This window comes from Ictidomys tridecemlineatus, chromosome 6, assembly GCF_052094955.1.
Source record: "Ictidomys tridecemlineatus isolate mIctTri1 chromosome 6, mIctTri1.hap1, whole genome shotgun sequence".
NCBI lineage: Eukaryota > Metazoa > Chordata > Mammalia > Rodentia > Sciuridae > Ictidomys > Ictidomys tridecemlineatus.
The window spans coordinates 191,393,671-191,411,253 of NC_135482.1; the positions used below are offsets into that span (position 1 = coordinate 191,393,671).

Here is a 17,583-nt window from a genome sequence, read left to right on the forward strand (position 1 = left end):
TGTTTTATTAAAGCATCACTTCTAATCAAATTGGAGATCAGCCTCCAAAGTGATCACAAGGTGATGAATTTTAGGACTGTCTTGGAATTGGGCCTGTTATCTTCTCCCTCCTGATCAAGTAAGGTGCCTAAAGAAAACTAAAAACAAATAAAATAAGCAAAAAACAATCATCACAGCATCAAAGCAGGGTTTTCACCCTTTGTTCCATAAAACTGGTTAATAAAGAGATTTGAAATAGTCATAGCAGTCTTTAAGAGATAATAATGTAAAAGAAATAGCAACTATTGCCAAGGCTGTCTACCACATTCAGTGAGAATCAATGACACAGGATATCTTAAAACCCCACAATGACTATCCAGAGAAAAGCCAATAGAAGTTGTTCAGAATGCTTTTCATTTCTTCCAGTAAGTTTTAAATAACTTTAAGCACTATTGACTATGTATTTTTATTTTCAGCTTTTCACCTAAAACTACCTGTTGGTATGTAAGAGAAATCACAGTAACAGACAAAAATAAACCTATAGTAGAAACCACAGTGTGATTTAAATATACCACAAGCTGGAGATTCCAACCCTTACTTTTGAGTTATTTATGTAGCCCATTTATTTGTAAGGAGTTTAAAGTGCTGCTTATGTTATACTAACCTCTAAATACTAATAACCAAGACGCTGACTAGTGAACAATATAGGAATAAACATACTTAAAAGTGTCTTGTTCAGTTATTATATGCCATGCTGCAGATCTCTACTTCTAAATTTTAAATAATAATAATTTCAACAAAAGTTGCTTGAAAGCCAAGAAACTAACTGGTATAAATATTAAATATTGTTTTTATTTCAAAATCATAAATTTAAAACACAAATTATTAATTATTTTTGTACTGAACATACTTCTGAACTTTTACTTTCTGCTTTCAAATTATCAATATCAACCATTCCTCAATAACTCTCTTGGGTAAAAGATTCTCACAGCTAACAGATGGGGTAACAACACAAACGTCCAAGATTTAGTCACGAGCTAAATGTCTAGCATATAACCACACCCATTAATTTACGCAACTTGCTGAGTGTTTGCCCTTAAGATTGGAAAAGCTCAAACCACATTTTAACCTGTAAAATACTCAAAATAGTATTTCACTATTTAGCAGCTCAAAATATGAACATTGTGCAACAATCAAGAAATAATTCCAATGTATATTATTTGAAAATCACTTTCTTTCAGTTTTTTGAAGTTCTCTGGGCCTGTACTGATGTATCTATTAGCACTACCCAAGTTTATTATTTTCCTTAATTTTCTTATAATTCTACAATAGAAAAGTTAAGATTAGCTCCTAACAAAATATTCAAAAGTATTTCTACAATTATAAATTTTAAAGAGTACAAGAAAGGAATAGTCAAAGATTTGTCTTACATTAAAACTGTAACAGAAATGAAAGAATTGTTAGGTAAAAGCTGTTATTAAGGTGCACAGAGATAGACAATGTGTCCTTCTACTTTAAATAATAAAAATAAAAGAATAAGATTGTAAGTCAGCTGGAACTGAATGACCTTAACTTCCTTCCCTCAGACTCTCAGAAATACAAGTTAATGAGCATCAGAGACAGTGAGAAAGTAGGTATATACCCAAATGACACAGAGTGGACCGGGAGTCCAGAGTGGAACCTTTCTGTGCAAAGGATACACATTTCACTTTTTAATTCAAAGACATGCTAATGCACAACCTCAGACCCTTTAACACTACAGCATTCAGACTTTTGATACAGTGCAACTGTCTTCTGACTTTACCTTAAGTTGCAAAAAGTTTGACTAAGTCACCACTCATCCACTGAAATAACAGAATTCAGGTTTAAGCTGTCAATCTGCTCCTACCACAGTATATCCACGACTGGAATCACTGCCTACAATGAACCCCTTCCCCTTTTTTGGGAATTGTACTTGTAATCCTAAGAATATTGTTCTAGAAACTATAATCCCTAATAAGGATCCCAGTTCTAAATCAAAGAAATGGCAACTAATGATTATAAGACATTACTAGTTACATTATTGAAAAATTTGAATAGCCATTAATAATTTTTTAATGTTTTGGGTACTTTATATTTATACAAAATAATGGGGTTCATTTTGACATATTCACAAATGCACATAACATTTTTCTTCATTTCATTCACCAGTACTTCCTCTCCTCCTGTCCACCCACCCCGTTCCTTCCCCCTACTGGTCTTTAATAATCCAACTGATCTTGTTTTAATAAAACATCTTCCTTAAAATATTCTTTTATAAAATTTTATGACATTACAACATCTGGAGCACAGATACTGACCCCCCAAAAAAAAACACAAATCAAATTAGAAGATAGCAGAAAGAACAAAATTCATTTCCAAAAGTTGTGCTGTTAGCAAACTGTTCTTTAAGGCATGACTCCACTAAACAATGATCATCAAGGGCTGCTAAAACATGTGACACTACTGGAGCCGGATCAGCACCTTAGAACTCCAACAGAAAAAAAAAATGTGAACAAAGTTGGTGAAAAATTCCTTGTATTAATACAAGGAATAGGCTGTGACCTTTTTCCTTTCCCCATTGTGGCATGACACTAGAAAACATCCTGTTGCAAGGAAATAAATTGCTGCCTCTAAGTACTACACAGTGATTTAGTGCTACACCTTGAAGAGAGTACCAAAACCCATTCTCCCCTTGTTTAGAAAGGCTCCAGAGCTAGAAAAGTGGCCTCAAATTATATAAGAGATTAGATAACGTAAGTTCACCTACCTATCCACTGTACCTAACTATCAAGGACATAGATGTAACCTCTCACTACATTTCCTGTTTCACATTCTCAATAAATCATCTCATGAGCCTCCACAAAGGTGACTCCACTGTCCGTCACACACACTTTTTACTTCACCCATCTTTAAGTTCAGAGAAGTGTGGTCCTTTGTGCCCCCACAACTTCTTAGCGTGGGTCTTCAATTATTCCATTCCTGACTGGTGAGTGACTTTCCACCTGCTTCTATTACACACCCAGAACCATCCTTTCATCAAGCCCTGGTTCCCATCTTTAACTGACAGAACAACATTTTCTTTGATTGCTTTCTAATCACACAAATCACTCCTTCCTCCCAATACTCCCCCTCCCCACACTCAGTTGCATCCATTACACTTTCTACCCATAATCTTGCAATTCTCAATCATCTTACTCCCCTTTTCAGAAACATTCTCTAGTTCATTAATTTTAATACCTCCAGTCCAACTCCTCCACCAGGCTTTCAGACTTCAAACTATAATTCCACTAATCTCAAAAACACCATTCCATTAACTTTCCCATGAATCCCCAATCTGTACCTCTCACTCTATCAAAAATAAGTCTAGCCTTTGACTTTCACATAAATTACATCTGTCCATTGCCAAGAACATGCTTATCTCCCCTGCTAATTGAAACATGCCTTCAGGAGTCACATCAGGTCACACCTCTATAAAATATTTTCCTTTCTTCCCCTTTCATCCTAAATGGGTCTTCTGTCAGAACTCCATCTCATACCTATTACTCTCTGTACATTTAGCTGAAGAACTTATAGGTCAAGGACTAAGTACTCACATTTTAAATCTCTCTCAGTAACTAAATGTAAATTTGAATGGTTAGAGGTTCATCATAGAGGATTACATATTTAGTCATTAAGTGCAGGTAGGTTTATCACATAAGACTTTTATATTGTCCATCTTCTCAAAACCTCATGATCATTTTTAAGTTAATTTCCACCTAAAGTATTTCTCTCGACAAAGAGCATTATTGTAACAGTAGAAATAGCCTGGCACCACTGAGTCACACTGAAAGGGAAGAAAGAGTTGTCTTGAAGAAGTAGATGTATATGACAACTTACCCATGGCATTTCTACATGTCCTGTAACAGCTTTTGTACCAGACTATCTCCCCAAGGATATTTGCATAGCAAACAGCCTTGGAATCTAGGGATGGGGTCTCCCTCCAAATTAGAGGACACATTTGTTTCCTGACCAGGATACTAAACATACTGTCTCTCTGAAGGATAAAAATTAGGCAGCTTTGCTAGAAGCCTCTGAAGAGTAGGGATTTCCTAAACTCCACGTTTCTCAGTTGTGACACAAATCCACTGTGTACAAACATCCACTGAGTCACTCAGCACTGCCCAAATCCTGGATCTGGTAACAAGGGGACTGATGACAAATTGAAGCTCATACTATCTGTTATACACTGAGTCCTAAGTACTTTTTCTCTGATCCAGGAGTTTCCTGTCTCTCAACAGCATCTACATTAGCCGTGGCAGGCTCTGTAGACTGTGACCCTTGATAGTTCCTGATGACTTCTAGATGTTAACTAAAAAGTTAGTCTTTTCAATTAGGAGATTCTAGTTTACAAATTAAAACAGAAGCTACCACATCAATTCTACACATCACACAATGACAAAAATAATAACTCAAAAGTTCAAGAAGTTCATGATCGAATGAAGCCAAGCCAAGCTAAAGCAAGAGAAATCAAAGCAGTGGTTGCCTCTCAGAGAGGATGTGGGTAAGGCATGAATGGAAATGCAGAGTTTCCTGGGATGTGGGAATGTTTTTTTTATCTTCATTGGGGTCCTGGTTACAGTGATGCCCACAATTGTCAAAATAAGTCAAGCTGTAAAGTTCATAACTATGTATTTCAATATATGTAAATCATATCTTCATAAGAAATAATTAAAATTCTAGACATCTAAACACTGAACATACTGCATCTCCTTTTAGTTTCAGATCAGAATGATTCACAGAAACAAATTATGGATCACTTTCACATAATGCTGTGGAATATGCTATGCTTTTTAGGGGGCAGCTGCAACATGAGGACTTAAGAGTATATATTCTGGAGTAAGATCCTTGGATATATACCCAGATCCCTCAGTTACTGGCTGGAGAGTCTCAGGAAACTTCCTTAACCTTTTCACATTTGGGTTTCATAAGTTTTAACAGAAATATAAATTCCTACCTATGGTTTTGAGGTCTAAATCAGGTGTGTGACTGTGTGCCTAGCACACAGAAAACATTCTCTAAAAAAGTAATTATGATTATTACTTACTTAGAGTGTAGGTAGAATTATATAGGGTTCAAAATAATTAGGACGCTTCTGTTAATGCAAAAGAGTAATATGTTTATAAAAATCTAGGAAGTTGAACATACACTCATGGATTAATAAGTTATCTACTGGCACATGTACTCTGCCTCATCATATGATGCCCTCCACCATGTTCTGATGCAGCAAGAAGGCCTTCACCAGATGCCAAGCAGATGCCAGCGTCATGTTCTTGGACTTACCAGCCTTCAGAACCAGGAGCTAAATCAACCTTTATTCATTATTAATTACCTGGTCTCAGGCATTGGTATAGCAACAGAAACCAGACTATGATACCTACATAAAATCTGTTACTGCGTCTGTAAAATATTTCTCATATTTAATATCATTCCACTAAAAGTATTTCCTATATCATTAAACTTGTATACATGTATAAAAGCTTCACATGGAACCTCATCAAATTGTACAATTTTTATGCTTTTATGTATCAGTTAATAAAGAAAAGTTTTAAAGTATTGCCTCTATTTCATATCCATTATTATATGTCTGAGGTATAAGAAATTTTATTTTCTTAATAGCCATGAGTTGGATAATATTTTTAATGTAACAGAAAAAATAATTAAGTTAATGAAAAATATAAATTCCCAGAAAAAAATCATTTAAGAGCATGGAGAATATTCAATCGTACTGGGTTCCTGCTTTTAATCTGCCCCAATTTAAAAAAAAAAAAAAAGTTGAAGCAGAATGATAGTGACTACTGAGGGTTTGATTTCTTTGCTTAACAATTACAACACTTGCTGCACAATAGTAATACAACTTTAGAAGATGAGTTGCAGATTTTAAGTAGCTATTTAAAAAAGTCATAATTAAGGGATATTACTTTTCTTTTAGTCTTTAAGCCTTCTTTTTTCATGTTTCTTATGTCTTAGAGTACAACAACAGTATACCATTTGCTGCACACAGGAAGTGGAAAGAATAGAGATAATAATCCCTCCCAAGCTACGCTAAGAGAGTATTACCAAAAAGGTTACACATACTTCAGTGAGCTGTTGTAACTGTGCAGAAAGACATTACAGAGGGGGAAACGGCATTTTAATTACAACTTCATTCATTTCTATCTAAAAAGCAGGTGCATACACTTACATATGTAAATTCAACAAAGTTCACACTTCCTTCTCTTCTTGCCAGACCTGAATAGTTAATCTGAAAATTTAGCTTGTAGTGCACTGCTTGACTCCTCAAACGGAACAAAGTATTTTGTACAAAAACACCTGCTATTGATAAAAGAATTGTAAAGAATCACTAAAAATCATTGTGAGTCATCTTTATTGTAAAGCATTTTTCCCATTCCTAAGAATTTTCAGATTTGAAGTCAAGACAAATGAATTCTTTATCCAGGGCAACTCTCCTAAAACTGACAGCTTGAATTTTAACCTAGAAATTTGTTGAAGTTTCTGACTTGCCATTAAGTTTCCTCAGCTCCACAATATGAAGTCAGGAGAGGTTTTACTACATTTCAAGGACGGAGGATGCATTACTGACAAATGGCCAGAGGATTTTGGCATCAACACTGGTCCAATCAAAACCTGTAGGTAGAAATTCTAGACTCTTCTTTCATCCTACTTCTCAAATTTAAACCCGCCCACTTTGATGGACTCTACTTCCTTTCTTGCACTTTAGTTTGAACCGCATCATGACTCACTACCTTAGTTGCTTCATCTATGGCCTCTCTATCTTCCATCTTGACTGACTCAAAGATACTTTCACCCCCTGTGGCCAAAACGGGTTTCTAAAGGGTAAATGTGATTATGTCACACAGAATGCACAGTCTGTTCTTGAACTTTCTAATCCCACCACCTGCCAATTCCTACAAACATCCTCTGACTGCCCAGTGGTATTATAATTTCTGGCACACAGGTGCCTTTCCCAAGAGACTAACTCCCAGTGGTTCTTCCCAACTGAGTTGTATTCCCTCCAATAGGCCTTCCAGGATCTCTTCTTTGGCCTTAAAACTCCTTCATCTGCCTACAGCTCCCAGTATCTATCACACCATCAGAACTGATCCAGCTCTTCTTCTCTCCTGCAGATTCCTTGAGGGAAGAACTCTTTTCACCCCTTCACTTCCAGCATGAAATTGGAACACTTTTTAAATGTTCATTAAGTTTTAAAGGGAGATTATAGTTACTACTCAGTAAAACACTTTATAATTTTCAGAGTTGGAATACACCCTGAAAATAATTTTCTCAACTTCTTCATTTACAAATGAGGTTTTAAAACATAGGTAACACTTAAGTGATTCTTTCCAATAACCCAAAGATGAAAGAAAGAACAACAAGCCAGCGTCAATGGTCACCCCACTCCTCAAGAATGTTTAGAAGTCTCTAAGGAAAAGACATCAGGAGATACAATGGAAATGGTGGAATGCCATCTATTTTAGCACCAACCACACCACTCAATGGCATGCAGGAGGCGCTTCCCAGAGTGTCCCAAGTAAAACAAGAGTCTCTTCATCCAAGGCTCAAAGTGGCTGCGCCTGCGCCTACAATTCCATAACTGCTCCTGGAAGTCACTCCTTGCCCTGGCACAGTGGCCACCCTTGTAAGAGGCGCAGGTTGTTCAGGATCCTAAAGGGGGCTGTGTCTGATACGGTCCGACTTTAGAATCCTACCTACACACACAGTCCAGGAGAGGTACCGGGAAAGGAGGGACATGGGACTGGGTGTAAAAACCTAAGTTTATTGAAGCCTAGAACCTTGCAACAAGCTGGGGCTGGGCTAGCTTGGCCTCCTCAATGCCAGTGTCCTTGCAGCAGAGGAGACAGGTCCCCAGAAGCCCAAGGCTGAGACCGGCCAGCTCATCCCCTGCGGGCGAGGCCTTGGGCTCAAGCCCGAACGCTCCGCTCCGTCCTTCTTTCCAGTCGGTCCCGAGGCCTGAGCTGGCCCTGGGGAGCGGCCGGGCACAGCGGCCACCTGTGGGTGGGGACAGGACTTCCCTCCAGCGCTCAGGCCGTCAGGTGCACAGAGGCCGCGCCCAACGCCAGCGAGGACCCGGAGCTCCGCCACCGCGCTTAGTGGCTCCAGCGCTGCGGCTTCCGGCCGCCGCGGTTTCCGTAGCAACGGCTGCGCTGGCCGTGGAAGACGCTCCCGGGGTCAGAGGTCATCTCCGTGGCAACGGAAACTTCCCGCGCTACGGCAGCTCCAACGGGCCGCTTCCGCCGCATTGCGTAGCGGAGCCCCCGGCGCTCGGTGGCAGGGGACGCGCTGCTGTGCTGTCCAGCGAGCGTAGCGGGTGGCGGGGCCGGGGACGCTGGCCGCCCCGGCACGCCCGCCCTCCAGGGCTGCCTCGTCCACCTCGGAGGCCAGCTTACCTACCGAGGGGCTCCTAGTGTGGAAACAGGACCGAGGAGGGCTGCGGCGCGCGCCGGCGCCAGGCTTTGCAGAACACAGATCGTGACACAATTCTCTGCCCAAAGCCGTGGCTTCTGCCAAACTTTCCCATCCCCGACACAAACTCCAGGCCTCTGAGCCGAGGCCACAGCGGCCCAGCACCGCCACCTTCTAAAGTGGCTCCAAAAGGAGCAAGAGAAACAGATGGTGCAGGGTTTGGAAGGACAGGGCGCTCTCAAGTTGGAAGATGAGGGCTTTTAAAACTGCGAGAGAATGAAATGATAGGGGGCGACTGCTTTCAAGAGATGGAAATAGAGAGGTTCCTTAGCCACAAGGAGAATCCCAGTGACCATCTTCAGAGGCAGGAGAGCAAAAGAGAAAAGAACAATGCATTCAACTTTTACAGGAAAGGAGGCGAAAGTGAAAGATTAGAAAAGAAAACGAAGGCGGAACCCAATGGTGCACCAACCTTTTGAGATTTTAAGGCTGAGCATGCCTGAAGGCAAGAATGCGATTGGCTCTTTAGGTTGCATTTGAGAAAAGCTCAAGTGTGAGGAATAGATTGCAGGCCTCAAGTTTTGAGATTTAGAAGGAAGAGTATTATAAACTGTGGCCAGGGCATGTTTGCACACCATGTTTCAGGTGACCTACCACAGCCGATGAAGAGCCTGATGTTAACACCAGGGACACCTTTCACCATTATTTTTTTGTTTCTTATCATTTAGAAGCCTCATTCTTGGGTAGCCCTATTAGAAAGAAGTAAGCATAAATACTATCAGGTATAGTCCCAGAGTTCACTTTTTCAGAGACTCCTGTTTTGCCCTATTTATTTTACTGAAATATATTAAGAACCTGCCCCCTGTCATAAGTAGAGTTTTTGCCAGGAGATAAGGATAAAGACAGTAGTGCCCAACAGTTGTTGGGTAGATTTTCTTAGACCATTTTAGTTGAGCAAACAGTAACTTCCATGTTCTTCATTTTAAAACGTGTGTTTGATATTCCTCCTATTGTCCCCCAAGTTTAGAAAGCCCTAAGAATTCCTCCTTTTAACTTCTTTTCCCTTCATCATCCTACCTTTTGCATTCTGACTTAAGAAATTAGTTTGTAGCAACTAGAAAAATATTCAGGGAAAATATCAGGAAGTGATTGGTCCCTCAAAAGCATAATAGCAAAAGTATGTTTGTATCTCTAGAAGTATACTAAGTAACTGAGAAGTCTCCCCCAGGAAATTCCCTGCCCTTCAGTGCCCAAGTTCAACTCATAACTAAATCTGGTGCATGGTATACAAACTAAAACCTCATGAAAACCACACAGATTACAACACTAGACAGGTAGATACATGAGTAGATATATCCCTGACCCACAGTCCCCACTGAAAGGGAGTAAAATGTTCTTACCAGTTGGGGTAAAAGTTTTTATTACAAATGTAAGCACATTGCAATGGTTTAAAACTTAATAAAGGAGATCCTGCTATACTGCTTAAATCTCCCAACTGCTTCCTCTTAGAGCATAAGAAACTATTTTGATTAAATGCTTCCATTTTGAGACATCTACATGGTATTTATAGAAAACTCATGAGTCAATTTGAGTGAGGTATGATGCCAAAATTTGCAAAGGAGTGAAAACATTGGTTGTTGTCCTTGTTACCTTAATATAAGAACATTTCACAAAAGTCTCCAGTGTTTGTGTTACTAAAACATGGAAGACTGGGTTCGAACATTTTTAAAAAGTGGTTCAGTGTGGGAAATGTGACGTATAGTATGGGATTAGCTTCAGCACCTTCTGAAAGTAATGCTTCATTTGAACGACTTTTCTCAGTCAAGGATGCTAAGAGAAGAACAGGCTGTATGTGGGTACAGCCAAAGTCATCTTTATTATTAAAACTAAGTTTAGATTATTAAGCATTAAATTTTTATTTGTTAACATATAGAAATTTCAAAAAAGAAAAATCCACTCTACCAACAAGTCAGTATTCAGAAACCTATCTGAATGCCATTTTTTGGTTTTCAAAGTGGCACAATTCTGCGCAACTCATTTTGCTCCCTCAGTAACTGAAGCTTCCTGGATGGAGTCTAAGGACAACTCATACATGGAACCCCACTCCCAAAGCCAAACATTTTAGAAGAAGAACCTTACACCTGTTTGGTCTTCTAGAATGCAGTCTGAATTTTACATCTTGGTTTGCCACATATTTAGTGTATAGAAATGCAGAAGCTGTAGCCCATTTGTGGTTCACCCTACTCTACAAAACCCAGAATGAGTCTGCAAGCTGAGTAAAAAGTGCTTAGTCTTTTACTTCCCTCTCCCCATATTTTCTTACTTTCAAATTCCATGACAGCAATAGATGTAAAGCAAGTAGCTTCAAAAATACAATGTATATCTAAGTGAATAACAGTGGCCTACCAAGTGTCTTGGGTATCTTTGGTGCCTGAAACAGCTTAGTGAAAGACAAAAGCAGAGCTGAAAGCTAAAAACAACAGGAAATAGAAAGTGCTAATTGGTACTACCAAGTCCTGATGGTTCCATTGCAGTTACATGGCAGAGAAAGAGACTAAGCTCAGAAAAAGAAACACTCCACAAGTTTGTGGGATGTTCTGAAGTACTTAGCAAAACTAGGTCTAGAACATCCTCTTCATGCCTATCCTCCTTGCCACTGACCCATGCCCCAAATCCTAGCAAGTCACAGGGGCTTGAGGATGTCCTGTGGTCACTTACTAGATATGTACATTTGAGAGGCCATTGCTTTCTTTGCTTTTTTTTTTTTTTTAACTATGTGTCTGAACAGATGGCAATGATATTACTTTAGTATTTATCTTTATTGTGGACTTTAGTCTTTCAAGCACATTCTTCTCACGCTTTGCTTCAAGATTAGTGACCTAGATTATTTTCCAAACTAGCCTGTTATACACACTGGTCAGTACAAACTATCATACTGGTTCAAAGAAATGTATCAAGTCTCCTCCAGGCAATATAAATGACTTAGACTTAGTATTTCCTGTCCAATGATTTTCCCAAAATACAGTCACCTTGCATGACTCATATAGTTAAAGTTGCAGCAGGTAACATTTATTCTAAGTGCATGGATACTGCTCTACTGAAAGTGGGGAAAAATAGGACATTTAAGTGTGTGTGTGGAGGGGTGTTCATTCTCTAATAATAGTTGAACTGTGCCATATTGGGTATTTTTAGGATGATAGCAAATTTATATCCAAGATTTTAAACTACTGCAATTTACATTAAGTATATGTAACACAAATACATTTTGCATGTTCTTTTCCAGTTAAATTTTACATAAAAACAACTATTAACAACTGTAAGCACTATGAATCTAATAATAACTTTTGGGTAGGTGAATAACTTCATCCTTAAATTCACACCTCTATTATCTCCTTATTTTCACATCAACTTGATTATATAGCAGTGCTCTGAAATTCCTCCCAGGAATTTTTGACCAAACTACCCCACACTGCATAATTTGCGGAGACTGGGAAGAAAAATTAATATTTATCTCTGAAATAAGAAGAGGTGATTTACACCAAATTTACTGGTACTTGCAGTATTCTGCCAAGCGTCTTAGTTTGAAACCAGTTAATTGTCCTCTTTTTAGATTTAAGATAACATAATAGGTAGTAGTCAATCTGTTCTTTTTGGTTTTAACAGTTAAGAGGATTTTAGTCTTTGTTTTATTTTAATTACCCAATTAACTTCTTAGTTGTACTGCTATCTTGGGATCAAAAACCTGCAAACGATTTTAGTCCTCATGTTAATAGCAGAAGGAGAATGGAACTTGCCAAATGCAATACTAAAAGAGGATGGCTAGTCATGAGTTTGATTCAAGCTTAAAAGAAAAACTTTTAGAAGGTGAGATAGTGTGACATAATAATGTCCCAGTTTTTAAAAATCTACTAAATGCTGCAACCCCCTTATGGGAACTCAAATCACTGGCAATCTAAGATTAAACTCCCTGATTGGTTGTGTTGTAAGGCACATCCTGAGTTAACCAGGCACTTCATATACAAGTACTTTAGTATTCATAAGCTGCAAATTAAATTGCTCTAAAAATAAGCTGTCATTTGTTTAACACTTTCCAAAAAGCCTGAGAAAGGGGGTGGGGTTATTCCAGAGAGATGAAAGTGGGTGGGGTGAGGGGAGTGTAATAAAAATGTTTTGAATGGTATTTAGGGGGAAATTAGTGTTTTCAGTAAAATTGTGTATAAAAGAAACAGAAAGGCCTACAAAGATACACTGCTCTTGGGGAATTATTTCCCACTCTCAGGTACTATGGAAGGACTAACTTCAAGGTCCCTAGACAAATGGCCAAATCTAAACAATAATGCTTTTACAAAAGTAGTCCTTTCTGGGAAGACAGCTAAATCTTTTCACAGGAGGACATGAGAGGGCTTCAGAAAACCAGGATCCTTAAGGTGTGAAGCGGGAGCCCCTCCCCTCCCAGCTGCAGCCCTGGGCCTGCCCCACTTTGGGAAGTCCTGTGAAACTGTGTTGCAGATGTGGATTGGTTTTGCTGGAACCAAGCCTCAGCAAGTGTCCCTGGGATGCTGGAGGCTGGGAGACACCTCCTAGCTGAAATAGCAATGCACATGGAAAGGTGAATACTGCTTTTCCCCTGGGCAATTCTCAGGGGGGCAATACTATTACAGGGCTGCTAAAGGCTGAGAAGTTAGGCCAAAGAAGGGTATAAGGGTGGGGATGGGAGGATGGTCAGACCGGGGATAGAGCTGGAGCCCAAGGACCAGGGTTCCAGGACAGAGACAGTCTGCTGCACCACGGAGCCCGCCTGGCAGGGAAAGGCAACTCTCAAAATCTCCACTGCCATCTCAGCACCCCAGCTGGGGGCAACCTCCTCCGCCCGAGTACGTGAGCATCAGTGAGCAGCGGCCCTCTTGGACCCACTAAAAATTCTTTTTCCCTCTTGCTGCATAAGTGGTGCTTAAAGGGTGCTCAGCCTCCACGCCCACTGCCTCCCTCCCCGCCCACCCACACCTTGTTCTCCTCCTCTGCTCCCGCTGCACCCTCAGGCGGCAGCCCCCTCAGAGCGCATCAACCCAACTAGCTGCATTAGCAAAGTTCAGAGGCTGGGAGCGGGCAGCCACTTGCTGCCCAGCAGAGTGGGTTCCGGGTACCAGCGCGGCCCCTGGCTGAGCTCGGGGTGTCAGGGTAGCCACAGAGATCCATGATCTACTGCACCGCAGTGCCAGCTTCCAAAGCATCCAGCGCCGGGCTGCCACTGCAGGACAGCGGGTCCCGCCCCCTCCTCCCCACACAGCTCCAGACACAAACACAGGGCCGGTCCCTCCCTATCCTGAACTCAGTGGGGGGACTCCCCTAGCCCCTGGCTGCAGGCAGGCGCTGTTCCGGGAAAGGCGCACGCAGCCTCCTTGCCCGTGGCTGCCGCCACCGTGCAGCCCTCCGGCCTGGCCACCCCCGAGTTGCTCGCCCACAACTCGGCCGCCCCCAAACACTTCAGACAGAGAGGAGGGGAAGTGAACCCCTCGGCGGCTCCCCAAATCACCTGCATTTGCATTTCTTATGTAATGTACTGCAAGTTTCCCTGTTGGAGCCCTTTAGAATCCCAGCGCATGATCTCCGGGAGACTTAAGGCAGGGACTCTGCCCCTCTCATCCCCGGTGGGACTCAGACGCAGGGTTTGACAGGGCTTTCTGAAGAGGGGATTTAAATGACATCTACGAGAGGGGCTGGGCTTGTCTTCTCTGCCCGGGGTTCCCTTCAGGCATAAACCCTGCTCAAGTATTCCCAGTGGCAGGATGTGTCAGAGGCAGACAGAGGGAATGAGTTAATACTCGGGCACCGAGAGCTAGACGGGGGAGGGAGGCGGGGGCTGACGGAGGAGCGGGGCCTCGAGGGAGGGGGCCTCTCTTACTTTGGTAAAGGTGATCGAGGTGGCGAATATTGTGCAAGCTAATCAGAAAGTCTAGTGCTACGTCCCCGAACCTGCAGCAGAAGTACGGGAGAGCTCGCCGCTTTAGCTCCTGCCAACTACCGAAGCTTCGGCTGCCTTGGGCACAACCTTAAACCGTAGCCCTTCAATATTCCACCAAGCACAGGCAACCAAATACATTTAGGAAAAAAGAAGTTTCCTCCGCCCTCCTAGTGATGGATCGTGTCACAGCCAAGAGATGCTGATAATGGTTTTCAGGTTCGCAGACGCGGATCCAGCTGCTACTTGTTTATTCATGCAGCACCTCTATATGCAACACTGTCCTGGTTCCTTGTATGTTTCCCTGCCTTCCTGCATAGCAGAACTGCAGATCTAGCTCGATGAGCAACAGACAGGTTATTATGAGGAAAAACATAACATGATGCATGTTTTGCTTACCAGTTGGGTTCTTGTTTTTCTTAAGACTCTTGCCACAAAGACACTGCAGCATATGCGTTCCTTTGCTGAAAATGTTCCAAAGAAACCACATTGATTTGGGCGAAAAGCAATCCAGCAGCTTAGACACCCTGAGAAACAAGAGATCCTTGTGGTTGCATAATAATAATTTGAAATCAGTTCTCCTGAAGAGGGGCACCGGTTTTACCATAGGAAAAACGATAATATTCCGGATCTTCTCCCAGTTTTTTCCCCTCACGTGGTATATTTCTTTGAGACTTCTCAGTGATTGTTTTTTCTCGGCCAGGGTGAATGATTTATCCCCCCTCGATCACCACTGGATTATTACCAAAAGGTTGGGAAAAAAATCCTTTTTCAGCATGAAGTCAAACAAAAAGGCAAAGAAATCCCAACTGAGACCAAAACTAATCAGGGAGAGCAGTAATGCACAAAAGATCCCCGAAGAGAAAACCATAGCCTTTTACTTGATCGTTATGAGGATGGGTGGATCTGCAGAAGGCAAAGCAGGATTCATCTTACTGAGAGAAGACTGCCATTGTGTAGCCCCTAGGAGAGAAGGGGAAAAAAAAAAAGGAAAGAAAGGAAGGAAGGAAGGAAAAGGAAAAAGAAAAAAAAAAGGAAAGAAAAGAAAAAAAAAAAACCACCACCACACACACTCACACACCAATACCACCTCCGGGACTGAGTCCGGCAGCCGAAGAGTCTCCCTTCTCCCAGTGCCGATTTTTTTTCTTTTTCTTTTTCTTTTTTTTTAAATAATCAATCGCCAGTGCTCAGTGGGATCGGGTTGAACCTGCAGTTCTCAATCACCACGAAGAAAAGATGCAAATCTAGGTGCCCCCTCCCCTGGTCAGTCTCGTAGTAGGTCGAGAGCTCCACAAATCCCCTTCCTCCTTCCTCTCACTCTTCCAGTTTCCAACCACCGTGAGCATGAGGAAGATCTCCCCTCCGGATTCCTCGCCCAGCCTCGGATGTGAGTTACAGGCATTAGAGGGAGGAGGAGGAGTTGAAGTTTGCATTGAAAAGACTGGCTTTCCATGACGTAGCCACGTGCTCTCAGACCCGTCACCAGTGAGGTGCTTCGACCAGCCCGGGGAGGGCACTGTCACTGCAGTCTCTGCCTGGGCCCCTCCTGAAGGCTTCCCACCAGCCCGCCCAGGTCCCAGCCCCGGCCCCAGCCCCTACACGACCCTCTCCCTCCTCCGCCAGGCTCCAGCCGGCCTGCTGCAGGCTCCTGAAGCCAGTCTAACAGCTTTCGGTTAAAAGTGGATTTGGAAAAAGAAAATTAACAATTATAATGAGTAAACCTTAGAAAATGCATGGGGGGTGGGGGGGTGCAGACAGTTTAATAACATTCTACACAGCCAAAATCATTACTTCCACTTTTCCGTTTTCAAAAGGAGCTTGTAAAGCAACTCAAACGTTAAGGAAAACCCAAGTTCGTTGAACTCTTACTATGTGAATCCTACTTAAGGTGCTGTTTGAAAAATGTAAACTAGTTATAGGACAAATATGTATTTCTAGAAAGAGCCTATCAAAAGTACAGCCACTAAAATCCAGATACAAACTACTTTTTTGTAGAGGGTCATGTATATGCACATGAGAAAGTTCATGCCTTTTCTAAAGACAACCCAATATATTAAAATATATTTTGTGAAGAAAGCACCCTGATTAAATCACAACCTTTTAAGCTGCTTATTTCTGCACCCTTTAGTTGAACATTAACCTCGCCTTTGTTTACTCCTTATCTAGTCCAACAAAATGGACACATTTTCTACTTTCATCAATCTCCACTTACCCAGAAAAGCCAAAGGATTTGGAATAGAGCTGTTGGTTAATTTTATTTAGGGGGAAAAAATACAATAACAAACTTCAGTGTTTCTACTACTTAAAATTAGTAAAAATCAGCAGAGGATTTTGGAGAGTAAAATTGACCACTCTCAATCCATTTAGGTGAATGAATTAAATTTACACTAGCTTACTTCCACTTTAATAGGAAAATTGACACAATAACTTGAACTCGAATTTTAAAACATACATTTAAAGGCTCCAGGTTAACTTTTAAAAAATTAAATCTACTGTCTCAAATGCATGCTATAATCAAACTATCTTACAAGCAACAGAAGTAGATTTAAATTTATGTAGATTATATAAATATAATCAACTTATGCAATGATGGAAGAGGCTGGCTTTGAAAACAAATTTCTCAATTATCAGTTGTCAGAAAATAAAAATGTAATAAATAATTTCCCAACTCTCTGAGTGTTCCAATAAATAAAGATATTTCCAGACATTATAATTTGCATCAAATACCCTGACCTTTTGGAAAAATCAGTCAATTTTAGATTAAAATAGAAGAATTTAAAACAAGTAAGTTTTATTAAAGCTAAAAGTGGGAAAGGTAACTAGTGATGGCTTCTACATGTCAGAAGAATCATATTGATTAAAGAAATTACTAAGATTAATTGCAGTCTAAAAAGCTTGGGAAGAAAAGGAGGGAATTTAATTTAAATTAAATGAATTTAATGTCAAATGATTTAATAGGAAAAAGCATACTTGTAATTAACATGAAGAGTAGAATTCTTTTTTGAAACAAGAAAAGTGAGATAGCATTGCCTAACAATTAGGAAATGAATTTTTTATATAAATCATGGGCAGATACCATATATTGCTTCAGTAACACTCTGGTATCCTCTAGGGGGTTCCAGAATATCCCAATATATTATCACTTGGCAAATGCAAAAGAA

The 17,583-nt window shown here is 40.8% G+C and overlaps 1 protein-coding gene across 1 annotated transcript in view; it reads right to left on the reverse strand.

Annotated features, from left to right (window-relative positions):
- Fgf14 (fibroblast growth factor 14) overlaps positions 1 to 15,879 on the reverse strand; it is a 635,314-nt gene extending 619,435 nt beyond the window's left edge. Inside the window, exon 1 of the mRNA XM_005317008.4 lies at positions 14,819 to 15,879. Coding sequence (XP_005317065.1) covers positions 14,819 to 15,026 — 208 coding nt within the window. The 5' untranslated portion in view covers positions 15,027 to 15,879. The remainder of the gene's footprint in view (positions 1 to 14,818) is intronic.
- Between the last annotated feature and the right edge of the window lie 1,704 nt (positions 15,880 to 17,583).